This window comes from Podarcis raffonei, chromosome 15 (assembly GCF_027172205.1).
Source record: "Podarcis raffonei isolate rPodRaf1 chromosome 15, rPodRaf1.pri, whole genome shotgun sequence".
NCBI lineage: Eukaryota > Metazoa > Chordata > Lepidosauria > Squamata > Lacertidae > Podarcis > Podarcis raffonei.
Window position 1 is genome coordinate 26,475,228 of NC_070616.1, and position 19,714 is coordinate 26,494,941.

General features: G+C 46.1%; 1 protein-coding gene across 1 annotated transcript; it reads left to right on the forward strand.

Moving 5' to 3' along the window:
- Positions 1–4,623: 4,623 nt before the first annotated feature.
- On the forward strand, positions 4,624–17,174 carry ANKK1 (ankyrin repeat and kinase domain containing 1). Its single transcript, XM_053367580.1, has 8 exons — positions 4,624–4,864; positions 8,308–8,602; positions 9,505–9,656; positions 10,498–10,547; positions 11,964–12,119; positions 12,927–13,045; positions 13,569–13,617; positions 14,841–17,174. The coding sequence occupies exons 1-8, from the start codon at positions 4,689–4,691 to the stop codon at positions 16,127–16,129; spliced, it is 2,286 nt and encodes a 761-aa protein (XP_053223555.1). The 5' UTR covers positions 4,624–4,688; the 3' UTR covers positions 16,130–17,174.
- The last annotated feature ends 2,540 nt before the right edge of the window (positions 17,175–19,714 follow it).

A 19,714-nucleotide genomic window follows, 5' to 3' on the forward strand; every position in this document is an offset into this window, starting at 1 on the left:
CAAAATGTTCGGAAACCAAGGCGTGGCTTCCGACTGGCTGCAGGAAGCTCCTGCAGCTAATTGGAAGCTGCGGAAGCCCCGTCAGACGTTCGGCTTCCGAAAGAACATTTGCAAACTGGAGCACTCACTTCTGGATTTGCGGCGTTTGGGAGGTGCAAGGTGTTTGAGGTGCAAGGTGTTCGTCAACCAAGGTACAGTGGTACCTCGGGTTAAGAACTTAATTTGTTCTGGAGGTCCGTTCTCAACTTGAAACTGTTCTTAACCTGAAGTACCACTTTAGCTAATGGGGCCTCCCACTGCCGCCACACTACCGGTGTGCAATTTCTGTTCTCATCCTGAAACAAAGTTCTTAACCCGAGGTACTATTTCTGGGTTAGCAGAGTCTGCAACCTGAAGTGTCTGTAACCTGAAGCATCTGTAACCCAAGGTACCACTGTATATGGTTTTATTTACACATGTATGTCACCTGAGCATAGGATGGAGGTGCTCACAGCAACAGCACCCAAGATCTTGCTTGCCCCCAGGTTCCCAGTGGAGCCCCTGCATAGAGCAAAACATGCCTCAGTGTCTCCATCTTACACTCACCAACTCTATTGTTTCCCTATGTTGCAGCTCAGTGAGGGCGGTGGGGGAAAGCCAGCCCATTAGGCTGGAGAGCACCATTGCTGTTGTTGCAGCTCTTGCAACACCTTTGAGATGCTGATGAGGGCAAAATGGCCATTACCTTAACACAGGAACTGATTGGGCAGGTTCTGCAGCCTCTTCAACTAGATTCTAACTCTTACTGCCTGGAAGGGATTCAAGGATATCATCCAGGCTGACCCCACAAAACCCATAACAGCATCTGTCTCCTCAGGCTGGCCAAGTGTTCAGGATTTCATCTTCTCCATCACATGGGGTCCTGGATTGCCACTGCCAGTCCTGCATCTTGGGTTGGACATTTGCACAGTGCCGGTGGCACTTTGTTCTCACCTGCGGGGAATTTTAAATTTACATGTCTGCAATACGGGGGACACCTAGGAAAGAATTACTACCACGTTGCAACATTGGCCAATCCCACCCAACTCTCGTTCCATTTATCTTTCCAGGATCTGACATGCCCATGATGCTCCCTGCTCTTCTAGGCTTATCGACCGGCATTGTTGTCTTAACGTCTGTCGTCGTACTTCTCTGGTTGTATCGGAAGCGCCAAATCAAAATGGCAGCAGCCTTGGAGCCCCAAAGAATGGAAGCTCCTTGAAGCCCTCAGTGCTAGCTGCTGCCAGTAGCTATGCCATGATTCGATGCTGCTGCTGCTGCCGCTGCCGCCAGTGTAAATTGGGAACACACTGCTGCTTGCTTTTTAAGTCTCTGCTTCTCTCTCTCCCTTCCTTCTTCATGAGAGAACCTAAGAACTGCAGAGGTGTCACTGGAGGGGGCGGCACATTCTGAAAGAGAGAAAAGGCTTGGCTTGAAAAGGTTTTGATGGGCTAATGGACCCCATGTGAGTTGTGTCTCCACCTTGGAGACTGGAAGTTCAGAAGCCAAGGTTGCGAAGAAAGAGGGGCCCTTCTTTAGAGCCTAGTTGGCAGCGTTGATCCTAAATAATTTGGGAGTAGAAATTCCCAAGAGTTGACATGGGTCAGGAATCTTCCTCCTGAAAGGAGATTGTTTGGTTTCACGGTTATTATCTCCTGGGATTTAACTGCCGTATCCCTGTTTTTTCCATGCTCTACTGTGTTAGCAATATTTGCTGCAGCATTACAACTACTGGCTTAACGTTCAGACGATACTGGTCAGGCACCTTGGCTTGCATTCATGTGGAAGGAATTTGTCCAAGTCAAGAAAGAGGTCACAGGTCTGAAGGGAGAGGGAGGGAAATGAAAGGATAAGCAAACAGGTCCTTTGCGATCCATGGAAGTTAGAAGAGCTGAACCGAGACTTCTCCCTGGATAGTTCCCTGTTTATCAGTAGCGGTGCTGTCTAGACAGGACTTGGGGGGCAGCAGTAGTCCAGGGTTGGTGGTTCCCCCAACTGCAGCTGGGCTGACGTGCCTAATTTTAAAGGAAGTAAAGTATTGCATATTGACCGGGAGCGGGCGTAAGACCACTCAAGTTCAGAGTTTAAAGTTTCTTAACTGCACCTCTGCTGTTTATTCTTTAGAAATCCTTTAGCTGCTGGAAAAAATGACTAGTGGGTTCCTTGCATCTCTCCCACTACCCTGCCTTCCCAGTCATTTGCTTTCTGAATGTGATTAATCATAGTGCCTTGATAGCTTGTGCATCAGTTTTTAGGGTTCCTTTGTCCTTCGCCTCATCCACCTAGCCAGGCTGCTTAATCTGTTGACATAGAGAAAACTATGATTCCCAACTGATTTGGAGATTAGTGCTCCTTTGGCACTAACATTACAATGCCTGTTGATTCATTTTCCAGTTTGGTATTCTGCGCTCTAACATCATTTTGGGCTTTTTCTCTGCCTCAAAGGATCAATGAGTATGATATTGTGAAGTGGGATTTGGGGCCAAGTTTGGGCAGATGGTTACTTCAAGCTGAAGTTCTAGTCACGAGACTTGACTGACTTGATTCATAGAACCTGCTTTCTGTACTAGACCCCGGAAGCATGTGAAATAATAAAGTATTCCTCTGAGCTTGTGCACAGTTCTCTTCCTTGCCGACAAAAAACTTTTTTTAACTTACCTACAACTGGGGGTGGGGAGGAATTTTTAGGACAACAAAATCCAGATGTTGGAATTTGGCAGCTCTCAGTTCTGCAATTAAGCTTTGTGTCTGATAGATCAAGAGAGAGAGAGAGAGAGAGAGAGAGAGAGAGAGGGAGGGAGGGAGAGGGAGAGGAAGTGTGCAATTAAGTGAAATTAATTCCCTTTCTCACTGCTGATCAGATTATGAAGCAACTTGAGCCACTGACCAGCAGGACTCATAAAAGTTTAATTACTTGCTGGGATGTTTCTGCAGGGTTGAGCTGTTTGGGATGGGTTGGGGATTTTCCCTTCTTATGTAACTTCATAAACCACACCATTCCATTCCTGAGTGAAGGAGTTAAGCAGGAGACATTTGAGAATCAGATGTGCCATGTGATCACCCTGGGACTTCCCAGACACTGCACACTAGTGGTGACATAGCGTTTGTGGAGTTTCTGCCTAACATCTCTACCAATGCTCCCTCAGGCAAGGTTTCCTCCTGAGAAAATGTGCACTGGATGATCATACCCTTTTGTAGTTATTTGTATACAGTGGTACCCCAAGTTACATACGCTTCAGGTTACATACGCTTCAGGTTACAGACTCTGCTAACCAGAAATAATACTTCAGGTTAAGAACTTTGCTTCAGGATGAGAACAGAAATCGTGCTCCGGCAGCGCGGCAGCAGCGGGAGGCCCCATTAGCTAAAGTGGTGCTTCAGGTTAAGAACAGTTTCAGGTTAAGAACGGACCTCCGGAACGAATTAAGTACTTAACCCGAGGTACCACTGTATATGTAACACATTACCACCCAGCTCTTCTTCAAAGCAGGCAAACACAAGGCATCAAAATCAGTAACATCACTATTAAAGCACACATGACAACACATACAGTGTATTCATTCATTGATTTAAAAACTTACAGTGTCAACAGAATGAAACAGTCAGAGACCGACTGAAATAGGATAAATGCAGAAAGAGCAGTCCCCTGCCCCACACTTGACATGTTATATTTATATTTCTCCATCTCTATCAGGTTACACTCAGATATATTCCTCATTAGGAGAGACAACCTCTTAAACTCCTCATGCCCTGAAACTAGAATAAACTTGTTTCAGGATTTGATTTCACTTCTTCAACCCTATTTGACCCCAAAAAAGGCAATGTGGCAGCCATTATACTCCAACAAAACTAAACCATGGTTCGATCAGGAATGCCTCACTATGAAGCGCTCTTTGTTGGGAAATACATCTCCATCAAAGCACAGTACAGGAATAAATAAACGGGACAGATATCTGCCCCAAGAAACATACAATTTAATTTTTGACTGTGAGGAGTAGAACAGACAGGGTGAGAGAAGGGTGGGTAAGAGCTTCTTTCAATGGCCTTCAGCACTTGTGGGTCTTCAGATGGGCCAAAATAGCTCACTTGAAGGCAGAAAAATCTCCCCACCCAGACAGGATTATCACACTGGAGAGGCCTCTGTGTGTGTACTGTACAGTGGTACCTCAGGTTAAGTACTTAATTCATTCCGGAGGTCTGTACTTAACCTGAAACTGTTCTTAACCTGAAGCACTATTTTAGCTAATGGGGCCTCCTGCTGCTGCCGCACCACTGGAGCATGATTTCTGTTCTCATCCTGAAGCAAAGTTCTTAACCTGAAGCACCATTTCTGGATTAGCGGAGTCTGTAACCTGAAGCGTTTGTAACCTGAAGCGTATGTAACCCGAAGTACCACTGTATCTCTCTCTCTCCTTGCTGTCTTACTTGTATAAGAGCTGGTCTGTTTCGGAGGGCGCTGCTGCCTGCTGCAAACTGTGGATCTTGTGACTTCATTAAGAGTCACGCCAAACAAATGCAATCAACACACACAGCTTTCTTTGCCCGCCCTTGGCAAGCCAGAACCAGGAAGTCAGTCCTCCCTGGGCTTTCCTTGTCTCATCAGATGCAGAGGAACAAGAGGCGGAGGCAGCTCTCCAGAGGAAGGCTCCTCCTGGCTTGTTCTTCTGGAAATGGACCGGCATTCGGGCAGCTTAACCATGTTCACCAAGGAAGATTTTGAGGACGATTGGCTCAAGGTGGCCAGTGGGGTTTTTGGCGAGGTCTTCCGAGTGAGGCACAAGCGATGGAGAACCACCTTTGCAGTGAAGTGCTCCTCTCGCCTTCCCCAGGACTCCAGACCTGACAGGTAATCTGCTTGGCTGTGCTAGGTGCTTTCTTTGGAGAGGGTTGCCTTGGCAGATTTCTGTTTGAAAGGCTCTTTGGATGTGCTTAGCTCACACCTTGGCACTAGACTGTTCATCGCGCTTGGCCAAAGCAACAAAAACAGCATTCAGTGGGAGGCGAGTTGAGACTGGCCTGGTTTGCTTCAGGCCCACTTTGTCAAGTGCCTGCAGCTAATTCTCTTGGCAGCCTTCAACGTGTGTTGAGCTGCACCAACTGGTCAGGCAAGTTGTCAAGCAGAATGTGAAGCCAGCTGAGAAGCAAGATAAAAAACTGTTGCATTGCACCCAGGCAAAACAAGACTAGATACTGCAATGGTTGCCTGTTCTGGTATGGAATTTCCAAACCAACCAACTGTCTTTAAAATATCCATTATGTAGATGGGCTCTGTCATTCACTGTTTCCCTGTAATCCTTGTAATTAAGATTTCTTGTCTTCATTTTTTTTGGGGGGGGGAACCACTCATGAAGTGCATCAACTTTTAAAAGGCATTTGAACACCTCTCACTCTTTGGGACCCTCTGCACTTTTGAAACCATTACTCAGTCGTACTTTAGCCACAGATTTCCTGCCCTCTCCTTTCTCCCCTCTTGATCCATGGTATACTCTATAGCAGGGTTTCCCAAACTTGGTTTTCCAATGGCTTTTGGACTACAATTCCCATCATCCCTGACCACTGGTTCTTCTGGCTAGGGATGATAGGAGTTGTAGTCAAAAACAGCTGGAGACCCAAGTTTGGGAAACTCTGCCCTATAGGAAAACAAACCTTAAAGGCTAAAAAATTTAATGACACAGGTTTTGTGAACAACGGTCCACTCCAACAAGTGCATGGAGTGTTATTCTGAGGTAGGCATCCACAAACTCGTCCCTCCAGATGTTTTGGGACTACAACTCCCATCATCCCTCGCTAACAGGACCAGTGGTCAGGAATGATGGGAACCGTAGTCCCAAAACATCTGGAGGGCCGAGTCTGGGGGTGCCTGTTCTGAGGGCTCATCATACTTCCATTTGGTCTGTGACTTCTAGGTGGTCCAAGAGGTTTTTCTTTTTTCCTGCTGCTTTCCTTGGGAAAACCCACTGTTTGCTGATGAATTGGAACAAACGTCAGTCTTGTTTTCTGTGGATTTTTCTGATTCAGAAGCAAACAGTGGGTTTTCCCAGGGAAAGCAGCAGGGAAACAGAGTCCATGCTTTGAAATCACAGAACAAGCGGAAGTGTGGTTGAGCCCTGAGTTGCAGCCATGTATAAATGATTGGAGGAACTACAGTGGTACCTCAGGTTACCTACACTTCAGGTTACATACGCTTCAGGTTACAGACTCTGCTAACCCAGAAGTAGTGCTTCAGATTAAGTACTTTGCTTCAGGATGAAAACAGAAATCGTGCTCCAGCGGTGTGGCAGCAGCAGGAGGCCCCATTAGCTAAAGTGGTGCTTCAGGTTAAGAACAGTTTCAGGTTAAGTACAGACCTCCGGAACAAATTAAGTACTTAACCTGAGGTACCACTGTATAAGCACTGAGGTCAGAAGGAAATGAAATGCAGCTGAACCAAGCACAGTCAGAGGTGCAGTACTGCCTCAGACTGCCTCAAGGCTCTCTGATGTCACAGAGGGGCTTGCAAGCCCATGGGCAAGCAGGTAGTGAACTTGCTTGTAGGAGTACCACTGCTAGTGATGTGGTGAACACAATGCATATTGGTCAGGTTCTTAGTGCAGTCCAGGTGTTCTCTCTGTGATGATGACTAAGCTGTGATGCACTGTTCCCACACTTCTAAGTCATCTTGATGCTACGCTCAAGAAGGGCTGGACATTGATCACATGTGTAATTCCAAAATAGGAATGGCGTTCCCCCAGAATTTCAATGCTGGGTTTATCTGCACAGAATTTCAATCATTTCCATGATGCCAGTTATTTTTTTATTGGTCTTTAAATACCTCGGCTTTATTTTCCAGTCAACAGGGTCATAGGGAGCCCATCAGATACATGCAAAGCAAAAAGCGTCCCAAAGTGCCAAAATTCTGACATGCTTTTTCCATACAAAAGGTGGCAATCACATACCCTCAGCCCTTGAAGTGTTTAAAGCTAGACCCCTAGCACAGTTATATATGGGTCTCAGATTTGGACAGGCGCTCACCTTCGATCTACAGAAGCTGTTCAAAGTTCCTAAGGCATTTTTTTTCTTCTATCCTGTGTTCCAAAAGCTTCATTGTGCTTAGAGGCTAACCTCCCCTCTGTTGAATTACAGATTTGGCACAGGACTTTTAATTATTGGCTTCGCCTAAATTTAAACCTCACTGGTCTACTACCCTTAGCATCGCAAGATTGTCATGAGAGAGCTTGGACTAAAATTGTCAACCAAAAGCTTTACTTTTCTGGTTTATCTTATCTATAGAATTTCAATCATTTCCATCTCACTCACTGAGCTAGATGAGATGCCAGTTAGTTTTTTTATTGGTCCTTCTAAAAATATGAACAATTCTCATATACTCATTTTTTGCATATACTGTTTTACTCCAGGTTTCCAGGTTACCAGTGCATAAGCATATACATGCAACAATGCATATAACTGTATAAAATAATGCTGCTGAACTGTAGTATAACATGGGACCATATATATATATATATATATATATATATATATATATATATATATGTGTGTGTGTGTGTGTGTGTGTACACACACACACATATACATACATACATACATACATACATACATACATACATATATGTATATGTATATAATATGACTTTTGTGTGAATAGTTTTGTATATAATTAGGATTATTATTATTTTTTTATAAAAAAATCCTGACACAAGAAGAGCATGCTGAATCAGGCTAATGACCAATGGCCCATCTCATCCAACACCCTATTCTTCCCATCACCACCTCTTGTGGGAGCGATTTCTAACTGTGTGACGAAGTCCTTTTGTCTGTCCTGAGCCTTCCAATGTTCAGTTTCATTGGATGTCTCCAAGTCCTAATATTATGAGAGAGGAAGAAAAATGTTCCACTCATGAGTGGCTTGGACATTAGTAGGCACTTGATGCCAGAGGTGATCCAATGAAGGCAAAGCCACAAAATTTAATGTATGCATCTATTTAAACTGTGTTCTTCCTCAGTTTCTAATCCAGACTACACAAATCATTCATTGAATTGCTCACCGTGGCACCATCAGCATCCTGTCTAGGCGTCATCCCTTGGTACCATCTCAGCCAATCTTTTGCACTGACCTGCATCTACCACTGAAGTTAAAGTACACTAATGTGTTGTGCTGTTGTTGTAAAACTGAAACAACAGAGCTTGACAACATGGATCCGACACAGCAGGCTCACCTTGTGTTCTTATTTGTGACTTTCACTGTTTTGAGACCAAAACTTAGCAGTAATGCTCCACATTACCCCCCTGTAGAACCAGCACAAAGCATCTCGTTGAAGAGGCAGCCAAAATAGAGAAAATCAAGTTCCAGCACATTGTGTCCATCTATGGTATCTGTTACAGCCCTTTGGGGATTGTGATGGAATATATGGCCAATGGGTCCCTGGAGAAGATTCTCCCCACCCACCAAATGTCTTGGCAACTCAAGTTCCGGATCATCCATGAGACGAGCTTGGCTGTGAACTTCTTGCACAGTCTGAAGCCTCCTTTGCTTCACCTGGACCTAAAGCCAGGAAACATCCTACTGGATGCCAACATGCATGTGAAGGTGAGCTCAAACTAGGGAGCAGGATTCAGGTAAAGGGAAAAGGTAAAAAAACCGCTGGACGGTTAAATCCAGTCAAGGGTGACTATGGGGTGCAGCGCTCATCTCGCTTCAGGCCAAGAGAGCCGGTGTTTATCCACAGACAGCTTTCCGGGTCATGTTGGCAGCATGACTAAACTGCTTCTGGTGCAATGGGACACCGTGATGGAAAACAGAGCGCACAGAAATGCGATTTACCTTCCCGCCAGAGCGGTACCTATTTATCTACTTGCACTGGCGTGCTTTTGAACTGCTAGGTTGGCAGAAGCTGGGACAGAGCAATGGGAGCTCACCCTGTCGCAGGAATTTCAACTGCCGACCTTCTGATTGGCAAGCCCAAGAGGCTCAGTGGTTTAGACCACAGCGCCACCCGCATCCCTGGGGAGCAGGATTAGTGTGTGTGTATGTGATGGCTCAGTCCTGCATGTATGATGCAGCTTTGCCTGTAGAAAGTCCCAGGTTCTGTCTCTAACATATCCAGTTACAAGTTTGAAGGATGGGAAAGATCAGGGCTGATGCCAAGGGTTGGCGTGATTGGGCACCTACTGAGGGCCCACATCCCGGAATGCAGTCCAATGACAAGAGCCCCCAGGACCTGCTCCTCCTCTTACTCACTGCAGCGCTGCTTATTCATCTGCCTCTTGTTCTGGCCAGAGGATGTTGAAAAATTAAAACATCTGTGAGTTTGTGTTTTTTTGCTCCAGTTATAATTAAAGTAAATTTTATATAACATCCATCACACACACCAACACACTCTCACACAAATACAAAAAGGAGCCCATGCCCAGAAATAAGGAGACAAATGAAGTTACATCAGTGGTAGGCATGGAAGTGAAAAATGTACTTTTATTTCACCTTGACTTCAGATTTCAGATTTTGGACTCTGCAAGTGGATGGAGGAATCAAGCCTAATGGAATACATTGAGAGGTCAGCCCAGAGGGGTAGTTTGAGCTATATCCCTCCTGAGATACTTCTGCAGAGTGCCAGTCCACCAGGAACCAAGTTTGATGTCTACAGGTGAGGACCAACCTGCTGTCTCTTTGAGTTGCTGGCTATCCATTCTCTGGTGGAATTGACTTAACTTCTGACCACTGTTGAGTCTTGCTTGCCACTTCTCAGCTTGCAGTCTGCGCCCAACCCAATCATTAGGCAGAATGAGGAGGATGCTTAAGGTAACAGATCCTGAGGCACTTGGAGCAGGAAAAGTTAAGTGTGTGTCCAAGTGCCCCCCTCTCATGCTAGCCTAATGCCAGGGCCAGTCTGCTCATGAGGTAGGATGAGGCTGCTGCCTCAGGTGGCAGAAGTGCAAGAGGCAGTGCCCCTGTGGGCCCTCTGCCACCAGCGGAGAAGCAATGCTGGCAGCAGTGTTGGCTTCTGATGAGATCTCACCAAAATATTGTGAGATCTCCTCAGATTTCGGTGAGATCTTATTGGAGCCCACCGCCACTTAATGGGTGCCACCACACAACCCAGGTCAGGGAGATGTTGGCTTGGTGGCATGGCAGGACAGCGGCATGGCACATTTCTGTTTCACCTCAGGCAGCAAATGGGATGTGCCGCCTCTGCCTACTACATTCAGGTATGATGGGATAGTTCTCCTCATTACCTGTGTTGAAGTAACAACATCCAACTGCAGTTTTGTTGGTTTCCATACATGGAAAGGGGGAAGGAGCCATTTTGTCTTTTCTTTCAGGCCGCAAAATACCTTTGGGCCCACCATGTTGCTCCACATGACCATATTTCATAGTTTTCAAATCCCTGTTTTGTTTAAGCTCCATGTGTAACTATTTCCTCCTAATAATGCTTTGTGCTTTTGTTTGTATTTGTTTCATCTTAATTTCTTTCTTTCTTTTTCAAGCTTTGGGATTGTCATCTGGGAGATTCTTACCCAGAAGAAGCCATATTCAGGTAATTCTGATGGGGTGAGGAGATGGAAATCACCTATTCTCCCAGGGTTCTCCTTTGCAGAATGAAGGTGAGGGTTTGGAACAGAAGTTTCAGTACAGGCTTCCAGTAACTCCTTCTGGGACAGCGATGGCAAACCTGTGACCCCTTCCACATATCTTGTCCAGCCATGATGGACAATGGTCAAGGATGATGGGAGCTGGAGTCCCAACAGCATCACGATGGCCACAGGTTTCTCACCCATGCAAGAACAGTTACATATCCAGAGATCACTTCTTCATAACCCTATGAGCATCACTCCATCAGAGTGAATTGCCAATGTGTTGTTAATGAAGGAAATGCCTTTATTTTTATTTATTTAGAGCAAGTGGGGTAGGCCCCAATGTTGCTCAATAATTCTAAGAACCACCCTCCCCCCCAAAATCAGTGCAGTTTAGAAAACTTCAGCCTGCCATCTTGATTCAAAATGGCATCCAATTTTATCCAAGCATAGGTGAAAACCTGCTCCTTGATCTCAGGAACCCAAAATTTGATTATATCTTAAGAGCTGTTGAAATGCATAGAGAACAAACAACTTTCCAAAACATCTAGTAAATGCATGGCTTTTTTTTTAATCTGCTGAAATTTATATTGCTCTTGGTTTATTTATTTTAAGCAGTCTATGTTTTTTAAATAACATTTGTGCTGCTTCCATATAAACCATCTAGCTGCTTCTTTTGAAATCTATTGTTTTTATGACAGGGAAGCCGCCCCATGTGAGCTATGCCTAAAAAGGCAGTCTTTCCATACATTAACAAAAATTAAAAACAACGAACTATCTGTTCCATCCCACCCACCCCCAACCCCAGATTTAAAGCCTCCTTTTCAGCTTGGGAAAAGCAAACTCCCAAAGTGAGTAACAGCCAAATAAAGAGAATTTGCACAAAGGGAAATTAAAATGAAAACCATAAAAACAGCAGGAAGAAAACCGCAGCAAAGGAGCAGATGTAAAATGAAGTTAACACTTATAAACAGTGGGATAAAATCCTTTTGAATCAACCCAGCTTAAGCACCACTCTGTAAAGGCGGTTCAGATGTCTTGGTGGGAGGGCAGGGGGTATCTTGACTGGCTCAAGCTGAGGGATTCAACTTGATTTTTCTGGAGAGGATGTTTCTGAAGTGGACTACCACCAGAGAGGAGGCCCTTTTTGCCACTCACCACAAGAGATGGACATATCTGCCCATTTAGGTTTCTCTCAGTTTCTCATTTTTGCCAGTATTAAATCCAGTGTGTCGCAATGTCACATCAGCTGGTGATTTTTTTTTTAAGTCCTCACAAAAACCTGTCAGCAATCTAGTGCACATTTCTCCTAACATACACCCACAGTTTTCCCACAGAGGAAAAATACGTGACAGAAGGTCCTTTTTTGTTTTCAACAGGGGTCAAGACAATGGCTGTCATCGTCACCGTGGCAACAGGCCAGCGCCCCTCCATGGAGCCCATCCATGATGACTGGCCAGCGGAATGCCAGCAGATGGTTGACTTGATGAAGAGATGTTGGGACCAAGAGCCCCAGAGGAGGCCAAGCTTCACAGGTCTGGTAGCTGAAAGGATTCCTCCTGAGAGATATTCCACATATGAGATCCCAGCTGGGCTTTTGACCTCATCCAGAGATTGCAGACCATTGATCCATACAGCCCAAGGATAGGCAACCTGTGAGGATCGATCAGATGATACTGGGCTACTACAATTCCCATCATTTCTGGCCATTAGTCATGCTGGCTGTTGGGGCTGTTGGGAATTGGAGTCCAAAAATATCTAGAGGACCACAGGGATTCCAATCCTTGAACTGAGAAGAGGTGTTCTATGGTCTCAGGATGGAATGCCTCTTGCAGTAGAGAATGCTACTTCTTAAATCAGGGATGGGGAACCTGTGGACCTCCAGATGTTGCTGGACTTCAGGTTTCATCATCCCCAGCCATTGGCTTTGCTGGCTTCTGGGGCTGCTAAGAGTTGGAGTCCAACAATATACAAAGGGCTACATGCTCCTCATCCCTGATCTAGTCAGATGATGCCCAGTCTGAGAGGCAGCTCCTCCTCAGGGTCCCAGTCAAGCATCTTTCCCATTACATCCTACCTGAGATCCTTTACCTCTTGATGCCAGAGCTTGAACCTGAGACTTTCTGCATGAAAAGCAGGTTTTCTGCTATGAGCGACATCTTATAAGTGCTGCTGCCACAGAGAAGGCCCCATCTACCATATCTCTGGAACATGGACCTCCCCAGAACATGTAGGATCTGGTCTCCACAACTAACTGGCATTTCATCATTCTTCAGCTGCATGGGAAATGGAACTGCAAGTCCTTGAAATGAGCTTATTCCCAATCTTTTCCACTTCCTTAGATGTTGTGGTGGAGACGGACATGCTATTGTCCCTAACCCAATGCCCTGTGGTGGACCTGGAGAATGAGCGCTTCTCCAGGAAGATGTCGGTGAAGCCTCCTTTCTCTAGAAGAGAACAGGTAAGGGGAAAGCTGTCCTGCTACCTTGGTCATTTTAGGCAGAGCATTTGCCCTAAATAGGAAGGGAATTCTCCGTGTGTTGCATCTTAAGAAGGTTACAGAAGTAGGATCTGAAATGATGCAAAACATCTCAAGGTCAGTTGTGGGACTTGCTGTTCTGATGGGCTCTGCATATTTGTAGTTCTCCAGTAGACACGATTCCTAAATAGATAGATATAGATAGATAGATGATAGTTGATAGTTGATAGTTGATAGTTGATAGTTGATAGATGATAGATGATAGATGATAGATAGATAAATAGATAGATTTTTCTTTATTTTCAAAAAGGCCATAAAAGGTGAACAAAGAAATGAATGCCTTTGTGTAACAAGTGTGTAGCACAGAAAGTGAAAATGAATATAAAACACAGCACAATCCAGTAAAGAGGCCTTTTAAAAGAGATATCATGACAGAAAAGCACATGGCTTGTGTTATTACATTGCTAACTGTCTCCATGCTCTTTTCCATGTCTTCAATACAAAGAGAAAGGGTACAAATGGATCTGGTCCCTTTCAGGAAGCACACAACAGTGGTGGGTATCTGCTTTTGTAGGATCTAAAACACATTTTGGAGTTCTGCAAAGTCCTACTGCTCAACATGTTCTGTTCCAAGCGGGATAAGGGAATCTGACCTTAGTGCATTGCACTGAATCTTGAGACAGCCTTTGCCCATCATTCCCCACTGCCCTGTTCTGGGTTTTGAGAGGTGTGGTGGCTAGCAGCAACATTCAAGTCATTTTGAGAGTTCTTGGTCTGAATGGAGGTTGGAAGTTAGGCTTACAAACAGGAATTAATTGGATCAGTTAAAGAAATTATCTCAATGACCTGTTAGTAACTAGAATGTAAGTAACTGAAAACCTATTGAAACACAATGAGGCAATGATATAAGAACCAGTTGGGACTTGAGCAAATCAAGTCCTAATCGATGGGTGTTTGTGTGTAATTCCAGCATCAATTTGGGGTCAGGCAGAAAACCACAGTTCACAAACCTATTCAGGGGTGAAAGTTCAGACTAGTGACCCATATGGAATGGGGATAGAAGTGGTGACAGGGAGTAAGCAGGCAGAATGCATTGCTCCTTGTTGCAACCTGCAGTGTAATTCTGATGGGAACAGGAGATAAGCTTGGTGTAAGATATGAAGGTAAACATTACAATCAGTTGTATTGGAGATGTGGGTCACAATGCACAATTTGGACAACTTCACAGACTGACTGGATATATGGGGGCAGCTGTGTTTCTAATGAAAATGACCAAGGGGAGGACTTCTTATTGCTGACCAATCCAGTAGGAGAGCTCTGTCTGCTTGAGAATGTAGAGAATGGCACAAGCAAATATTTATAGATCCCAGAATGCAAAATTAGCACCCTTATATGACAGAGATGGATCATGCTGTATATCAGAGCCAGTGTGGTACATTAATTAATTAGAGTGTTGAACCTGGGAGACCAGGATTCAAATCCCCACTCTGCCATGAAACTCAAACTTGGGTGAACCTGGGCCAGTCACCATCTTTTCAGCCTATCTCACTGGGTTGTTGTGAGGATAAAATGGGGAGAGGAAGAAGCATCTATGAAATTTTGAGCTCCTTGGAAGAAAGGTGGGACATAATTTAATAAAATTAATAAATAGCTTGACCACAGCAGTTGACAGTAGTACTTCATAGATGGCATTGGGCCACATTTCAGCAGAACCAAAGCACCTGATATCACCAGATCTCATTGGTTATGTTCTCAGCCCCTTTTAATTTTGTTTCAGCTGAGAATGAGAAGGATCAATCCCACTGTTTCCCTCAGAATGAGGTTGAAAGTTTGGAAGCTCTGGTAATGTCAGAAGAAGTTAGCAAGAGCCACGAAGACACCCTTCACCTCATGGTTGCTTCAGGAAACCTGGAGAAGGTGAAATTCCTGTTGAAGCAGGGAGCTGATGTCAACAAGAGGATAGCCTGTGGCTACACACCCCTCATCCTGGCTGTCCAAAAGAGGTCTCTGGAGACCATCTTGCTCCTTATCCAACATGGTGCAGATGTCAACATGGCCGATGAGGACAACTGGTCACCTCTCCATTTTGTGGCTCAGAACGGAGACGACAGGATTGCACGTCTCCTACTCGATCACAAGGCCAACGTTGATACCCGAGAACTTGATGGGTGGACGCCCCTTCACTTGGCCTCTCAGAACAACTTTGAGAACGTGGTGCGGGTTCTCCTCTCACGCCAGGCTGATCTCAATGCTCAGGAGAATGAGGGACGGACTGCCTTGCACCTGGCAGCTTGTTATGGGCACATCAAGCTCGTTAAAATGCTGGCCAGCCAAGGTGCAGACTTGGAAAGGAAGCAGAAAAACCTCCGGACCCCTCTTCACCTCGCTGTGGAGAAAGGCAAATTTAGGGTGGTCCAATACCTTCTGAAGAACGGCGTTGAAGTCAACAGCCTGGACCAGAATCACTACAGCGCTCTGCATATGGCTGTAGCAAAAGGGAAATACCTTATCTGTGAGAAGCTGATAAAATATGGAGCCATTGTGGACCTGAGGACAGACAAAGGATGGACGCCTTTGCACCTGGCTTCCATCGAAGGCTATGTGGACATCATCCACCTCCTGGTGGACAACCATGGCAAAGTGAATGCCAGAGGAAGCCTGGACTGGACTCCCCTCCACTTGGCAGCACGTTACAGTGAGGCGGCTGCAATTTCCGAGTTGCTAAGAAGTGGAGCGGACCCCAATGAGGCTGAGAATTTGGGCTGGACTCCACTCCACCTGTCAGTACAGCGGGGGGCTTTTCTCAGCATCCTCAACCTCCTTGAGCACAAGGCAGATGTCAACATCAGGAACAAGGTGGGTTGGACGCCCACACACCTTGCGGTGCTCAAAGACAACGTGGCCATCGTAAAGACTTTGCTGGATGCTGGGGCACTGCTGGAGCTGGAGGACAATGCAGGGTGCACGCCACTCCAACTTGCCATCAGGAATGAAAAGCAAAGCATTGTGGATTTGTTGCAAGGCATGGAGTCCTCAAAAACCAGCCCAAGGAGCCAGGAGGGATGAAGGGAAGGCACCAAGAAAACATCCAAACAAATCCGAGGTGGAACTGGATTGACCTCAGAGTTTGGGAGAGGGTCAGTACCAGCATGAGGAATTCAAGTGGGCAATAATTTCTCTGCTTCTGTGGGTGTTGCCTCATAGGACACGCTTGAGTTTGTGCCATTGTCCTATTAGGCACTTTCAGGAAAGTTGGTTTGAGATGTGGCAAAAAAAATGAGTCAATTTCATGGGAAAGATATAAGTGGTATCTAACTCCTCTTAAATGTTCACATCTGTCAGGCAGCTCAAAGTGCTGAAGAAGATGGATCATATTCAACCAACTTCTACTAAGGGTAGACTCGCTGAAATTAATGAACCTAAATTAAACAGACCTATAAATTTCAGTGGGTCTGCTCAGAGTAAGGCTAGAATTGGTACAAGCTAATATAAAGAGTTGGAAATGAAAGGTTCACCTAGACACCCACTTGCCCACTGCTTTCTCCCAGGAAAACCTGATCTCTACAGCTGAAAGGAGCAAACATCAACTGGGGTTTCTGTGGATAGGTGTTTGTTCCGATTCAGCAGTAAAGAGCGAGTTTTCCTGGGGAAAGCAGTGGGACAAATGAAAAACTGCTCAGATCCCTGTTTTCTAGGCACAGGGCAAGCATAAGTGTGGATGAGCCCTAACAGTGAAATCTTAGAAATGGAGTCACCCAACTGTAATTCTGTTTACGATAATGAATAGAGTCTCCTGCCAGATGTGTGGGTGTTGCAGATGATAAAAATAATGTACTACTTTCAAGAATGCTCTTTCCACACACATTATTTCAGGGATCCGCATAGTGACAATAAGTCATTGTTATCCCCATCTTGCAGAGGAACAGACGTCTCTGCTTTACCCGGAGTCAGTTCATTGCTCCCACTAGCCCAGGACTGTACAGACTGAAGATCAATGACTCTCCAAAGTGGGATTTAATTGGCTCCAGTATGCAGCCAGGAAGATTATGTGTGACGGAAATTTAATTGTAGGTGGGTTTTTTTGGTGAAGTTAGGCAATATGAAGTTTAATAGGGAGTTCGCTTGCTAACTTAAATAAAATAGAAAATGAAGACAAATAGTTTCCTTTCAGTCTAACTTTATTAATGTGACCTTGTTCAGCCCAAGGACTAAAGCTGGGGAGGGGGGAACGTGCCAGTGGTGGGAGGGGCAAGAAGTGGGCAGAGAGACAGAGGGAAAAGTGGGCGGAGTAATGGAAAGGAGTTTTACCTTTGCACAGCAGGCTGTAGTCCAGCCACACAAAATTCAGAGGTTTCTACAACCGCAGACTCACTTGAAGATGTCCATTCAGACAAGCAAGAGGCATCACCGCAGTACCAGGAAACATTTCTACCAAAGAAGCATGATCAATAAGAGGGGTGGCTTGGAAAACAGGGGTATGGCCTAGGGGGAATTCCAAGGGCCAGACAGAAATCTAGAGGGCAGAATTCCACACACCCCACACTCTTGAGACCTGGGGTTACCCTCTTCAGCTTGATACAAATAGTATACAGTGGAACCTTGGTTGTCAAATGCAATCTGTTCCAGAAGACGTTTGACTTCCAAAACGTTCAACAATCAAGGTGCAATTGCCAGTCGGCAAAATCCATTGAAAAAATGGAGAAACGTTCCTCAGAAGCCATTCAACTTCTGAGGGGTGTTTGAAAATGGAAGCATTCACTTCTGGATTGTCAGCGTTCAAAAGCTGAAACGTTTGACTTTAGAAACATTCAACAAATGAGGTTCCACTGTACAGTTGTACCTTGGATCCCAAATACCTCGCAACTCACACATTTTGGCTCCTGAACGCCGTTCCAGTTTGCGAACATTCTTTGGAAGCCGAACATCCGGCGTTGAGTGCAGGAAGCTCCTGCAGCCAATTGGAAGTCATGCTTTGGTTGTCAAACGTTTTTGGAAGTTGAATGGAATGGATTCCATTTGACAAAGACTCTCCTCCCTGCAAGAGAGGGGAGTGGTTGTGGCCTGGAGCCGAACTCCGCCTCAAGCAGGGGGTGTTTGCCCCCTGCCTCCCACTCACCTGGCTGCCGCCCACGCCCTCAGCCAGGCACCCAACCAGGTGCCTTCAAGGGGGCGTGTACAGCAGCCTAAATTGCTGCGGCGCCAGTCTCCAGCCCTCACTTTTCGTCGTCCCGTCACGAGTCATCAGCTAGGAGTCATCACAGTCATCACAGGGAAGAGCCACGAGGTTTGGAGTCGGGGGTGTGTGTCTGTGTGTGTGGAGGCTGCCTGGTTCCTGGCTTGCCTTTTAACTTTAGGAGGCTTGCGTGCTGTCAGAGGCTCAGGAGCAGAAGAGCAGGGGAGAGAGCAAATAGAGAGCGGAGGAGAGGAATCAGAGGGGAGCGCAGGGGAATATGACAGTGGACCGAGAGATTCCATGAGCTTCTCCAGCGAATCAGAAGATTCCCAGGAGGGGGCGCCTATGGTAAGGGCGAGGCGAATCCCAGGAGGGACGATCCATAAACAAGGAACCAGAGGGGAGTCCCAAAGGAGTAGCGGAGGAGTAGGGCCAGTTCCCCCGCCAGAGCACAGTGGGGGGGAAGAGTCACGTGAGTCAGGACCAGCTTCTCCTCCATCGGGGAGTGGGGAGACGGAGGGAAGGCCAGGTCCAGCTAGCCTCCCCGAAAGGGGGAGCAGTGACACGAGTGTAACGGTCAGAGGGAAAGTGGGAGGCTGCGCGCGCGCGCCAAGTTCAAATGTGGAGGAGCGCGGGACAGCAGAAAACCCGGATTGGGAGCCAGGTCCTAAAGCCCGAAAGAGAGGGGGGGAGGAGTCGGGAGAATCAGCGTCAGAAGAATCTCGGAGGGCTGAGACTTCGACTAGCAGAAGGACCCAGAGAAAGAAGGAACAGAGGAAGAGGTGGAGTAAGGCTAGAATCTTAAGCTGGTGTCAGGGGGGAGGAGATTCAGATGGGACTTCTACGGTCTGATGGATAGATGTAGCGTTGCGCGCTGCGCGTCTGGAAATGAGACTGAACTTCAATAAAGACTTTTTAACTTGAGCAAGAAGCAGCGTTGGTCTTGTGTGAGCTGGGACCTTGGGCAGCGCTGACAGTAAGTCCCATCTCAAAAAAAAAATCTTTGCAAGCTCACGAAGATAGGCAAAGATGACTACAGAGGAAAGAGTCAAGCAATTGCAGGAAGCGGTCTCTACGCTCTACGCAGAATTGGCTGCGTCTAAGAAAAAAGAAGAAGACACAGCTGCGCTCTGCCAGGATCTGCAAGCCAGGTGGGACAAATGGGGAAAGGAGGGGCAGCTGGGAGCCAAGCCGGAGGGAGTTGGCCTCGGGAAAAGGGGAGCGAGCCTTGTGACCCATTTTGACGGGAACCTGCAGCAGTACCCTAACTTCAGAGCAGAAGTAGTTTTCGCGATCAATTTGCTTCGGAAAGATTTTAGAGATGAGGAGGAGAAAGTGGGTTTCATAATCACTCATCTGCATGGGGAAGCTAAGTCGTGGCTGCGAACCTTGTTACGCGAAAATGACCCCGCCCTCAAAGATTCAAGCGCTTTTATTGAAGCCATGGACGCTTGCTTTAAATCAACGGTGGATGTGGA

Bases quoted from the DNA above. Each gene is read 5' to 3' on its own strand.
- ANKK1 (XM_053367580.1), top strand. From the start codon at position 4,689: ATGGACCGGCATTCGGGCAGCTTAACCATGTTCACCAAGGAAGATTTT. The intron at 9,657-10,497 runs GTGAGGACCAAC...TTCTTTTTCAAG, and splicing joins ACCAAGTTTGATGTCTACAG to CTTTGGGATTGTCATCTGGG. The intron at 13,618-14,840 runs GTGGGTATCTGC...ATTTTGTTTCAG, and splicing joins TCAGGAAGCACACAACAGTG to CTGAGAATGAGAAGGATCAA.